The sequence below is a fragment of the Benincasa hispida genome, chromosome 5 (assembly GCF_027475165.1).
Source record: "Benincasa hispida cultivar pf3 chromosome 5, pf3_genome.v1.1, whole genome shotgun sequence".
Classification (NCBI taxonomy): domain Eukaryota; kingdom Viridiplantae; phylum Streptophyta; class Magnoliopsida; order Cucurbitales; family Cucurbitaceae; genus Benincasa; species Benincasa hispida.
In genome coordinates, this window is record NC_143482.1 from 55,267,052 (window position 1) to 55,270,476 (window position 3,425).

A 3,425-nucleotide genomic window follows, 5' to 3' on the forward strand; every position below is an offset into this window, starting at 1 on the left:
GTAAACCCCTTACCTCAAGATGATGCATTGTCCCAAAAAAAGACCTTACTCCACTTGAGAAGTCCCTTCACTGACACACGCTCCTAAAACCAATAACAAATTAGGCCCAAGAATCCCCAAATTGACAATGGGCTGCCAAGAAAACAACTTACCCTGAACAGACCGCTCGGCAGGACTGCCGCGAATCGACAACAATCGACACTGTTCCGGTGCACAAAACGAACGAGGGATGCTCTGACGTGCATTGGGCTTCGACTATCGACGTGCGACGGATGAAAAGCAGCGCAGAAGAGGCTCATGCGGCTGGGCCTCGCGCAAAAAAAAAGCAGACAGCATGGAACGGAGGCTTGCGACGCAGATCGGAGCTTGCGGCATGAATCGAAGCTTGCGGTGCAGGATAGAAGCTGATGGCGCAGTTGAACCTCGCGCGGAATGGACGGCACGGCTTGCATTGGGTCGAACGGCGACGGATCGGAAGAGGAAACGACCGGGCAGGGCTGGCGCGGTCGACGACGGTGACGGTAACTGAAGTAGAGGGCGGCTGGAAGAAGAAGAAGAAGAAGAAGAGAGAAAAGGAAAAAGAATTTTTTTTCCTTTTGTACGCATCCCGATGCCATTTAAAACCCTACTTCTCTTCTAAAAATAGCCAATATTCCCCCCCCCCCCCCTTTTTCTTTCCTTTTTTTTGAACAAAAATAACTTTGGAATGTTACACTCTTCCCCCTTTTAATAAACTTTCGTCCTCGAAAGTTCTAATCCTGGAAGAGCTCTTGATGCAGTGCCCTCATCTCGTCCTCTCGCTCCCAAGTAGCTTCCTCAAACTGATGATTCTGCCACAGGACCTTCACCAGTGGTACTTCCTTGCTGCACAAAACTTTCACTTCCCTGGCCACAACTTGCCGGGGCTTTTCCTCGTAACTCAAGTTCTCATTCAGTTGCAAGGGCTCAAAGTCCACTATATGTGATGGGTTCGTCGTTAAATACTTCCTCAACATAGAGACATGAAATACATTATGGACTGCGGAGAGGGACGGCAGCAAGACCAAACTGTAAGCCATAGAACCGACCCGTTCCAAAATCTTGAATGGCCCTACAAAACGCAGACTTAGCTTACCCTTCTTCCCGAACCTTAGGAAACCCTTCAACGGCGCCACTTTCAGGAACACCTTGTCACCTACTTCGAACTCCAAATCTTTTCGCCTGACATCCACGTAACTTTTCTGTCTACTTTGTGCTGCTAGCATTCTGGCCCTGATTTTCTGCATGGCTTCATTCGTCAACTCCACTAACTCAGTTCCCACCAGCTTCCTCTCCCCAACCTCACTCCAGCAAACGGGAGACCTGTAACCTCTGCCATAAAAAACTTCAAACGAGACATGCCAATGGTAGCCTGATAGCTGTTATTGTAAGCAAACTTCACCAAATGCAAGTGGGAGTCCCAACTCCCTGAGAATTCCAACACACGAGCGCGCAACATGTCCTTCAATGTCTGATTTAAACATTCTATTTGCCCATCAGTTTAGGGGTGAAACGTTGTACTGAAGTTCAACCGCAACCCTAAAGCTGCCTGGAGGCTCTTCCAAAAACTGGAGGTGAAACGAGGGTCCCTGTCGGACACAATTGACACTGGCACACCATGCAACCTTACTATCTCCTTCATGTACAACTGAGCCCACTTACTCACCGCATATGTGGGCTTTCCTGGAATAAAATGTTCCACCTTGGTGAGTCTATCTATCCCCACCTAAATCACCGAGAAACCCTTCGTTGTCCTGGGCAACCTCGTAATAAAATCTATAGCCACACTCTCCCATTTCCACTCTGGCACATCCAAAGGTTGTAGCAAGCTTGCTACCTTCTGCCTCGAGGCCTTCACCTGCTGACAGATTAAACATCTACTAACATAATCAGCTATCTCCCTTTTCATATTGGGCCACCAGTAATATCGCTTCACATCTTGGTACATTTTGGTACTACCTGGGTGCATCGAGAATGGAGAGTTATGAGTTTCCGCTGGCAGTTCCCCTTTTAAGCCATCATCTGCTGGGACGCACAACCATCCCTAATACAAAAGACCCTTGTCCATTGACATAGAAAATTCACTTGTCTGACCTGACCCTACCTGACAACACTTTTGAACCAAGTCAGGATCACCCTGCTGAGCATCAATAATCCACTGCCTCAAGGTTGGTTGCACTATCAACTGGGCTAGCTGCAAAGTGACTTCCTCCCACTGCCACCGCAATCTCCGCTCGTTCCAGGTCTCTACACAGCTGAACCTGCTTAGTGATCAAGGCAGCCGAATGAGCTACCTGGGTGGTAGAGGATCTCACAATCATAATCCTTTACTAACTCGAGCCACCTACGCCATAGCCTTCTGAGCGGCAACACGCTAGGTTGTCCTTCAGGGATAGAGTTCCTGAAATCCTTGACAGAGGAACCAGTGCCCGCCCAGAAGAGGAAGGTTGAGCAGAAAGCTCCGGGACCTTCGCAGAAGGTCCAAAGTACAAGCAGACCAGTAGGGCATGCTCAACGAGGCCAAGCATGAATCTCACGGTGTGAACATTCAGAGAGAAACATGAGTGGAATCATTGACATATCAGATACATCTCTTCCTCCCACTGAGTATTTTATAACCTAGGGTTTAGTTTACTTAGGAAAAAACACGGCTAAGAATTTTAATTAAGTGACTTTTTAAGTTTTCCCAGCCTAGATAGAACCCGCCTTAGACAAAAGGTCCCTTATAGATAGATTTAATACAATTTTAATCTTTTATGCCAATTAATTTAATCCTATTAAACCGATTTAAAAAGATTAAACTAGGTTGCTAATCCCATTAGAACCTTTGAACTTGGGTCTATCTCAATCCAATTTTAAAACCCTTTTAAAACATGAATTGCCTAAGTCTGCATGCAACTCTTTCTGATCGATTTTAGTTCTAGTTTCTATTATAACACTTATAATAGAAACAATAAAAAACAACCACAATGCAAAACAAACACATACGAGGCATTCATAACGCTTATAAATAGCCTAAGTGTCATGCTCCATGCATTGTTCATTCATTGCTACTTTTTATATAACACTTATACAAAACAACAACGAATCAAGAAAAACATGCTTCCATTCACCCTTATACTATAACGCTTATAATATAAAAATGATGCATGAATATGCTTACTGCATGCATAAATATAACTCTTATATTTCCATGATGCATGCACATGCTTTCTTGTAACTTCATCATGCTATATTATAACACTTATAATACATGATGCATGAATAATTGCACAACCTAAGGTGGGTTTCAAAACTAAATGTCATACACTTTTCCATATAAACCACATACATCTCATGTATAATAAATAAAAGTTGATGAATCGGGAAAAATTGCCTCAAATCCTCAAAACTAAAAGCTAACTATT

At 44.4% G+C, this 3,425-nt stretch overlaps 1 protein-coding gene across 1 annotated transcript; it reads right to left on the minus strand.

Moving 5' to 3' along the window:
• Positions 1 to 752: 752 nt before the first annotated feature.
• LOC150036259 (uncharacterized) lies at positions 753 to 2,546 on the minus strand. The gene is made up of 4 exons (XM_090313613.1): positions 2,354 to 2,546; positions 2,123 to 2,265; positions 1,754 to 2,062; positions 753 to 1,397 (listed from the first exon to the last, which is right to left on the minus strand). The coding sequence occupies exons 1-4, from the start codon at positions 2,544 to 2,546 to the stop codon at positions 753 to 755; spliced, it is 1,290 nt and encodes a 429-aa protein (XP_090169739.1).
• Positions 2,547 to 3,425: the final 879 nt, after the last annotated feature.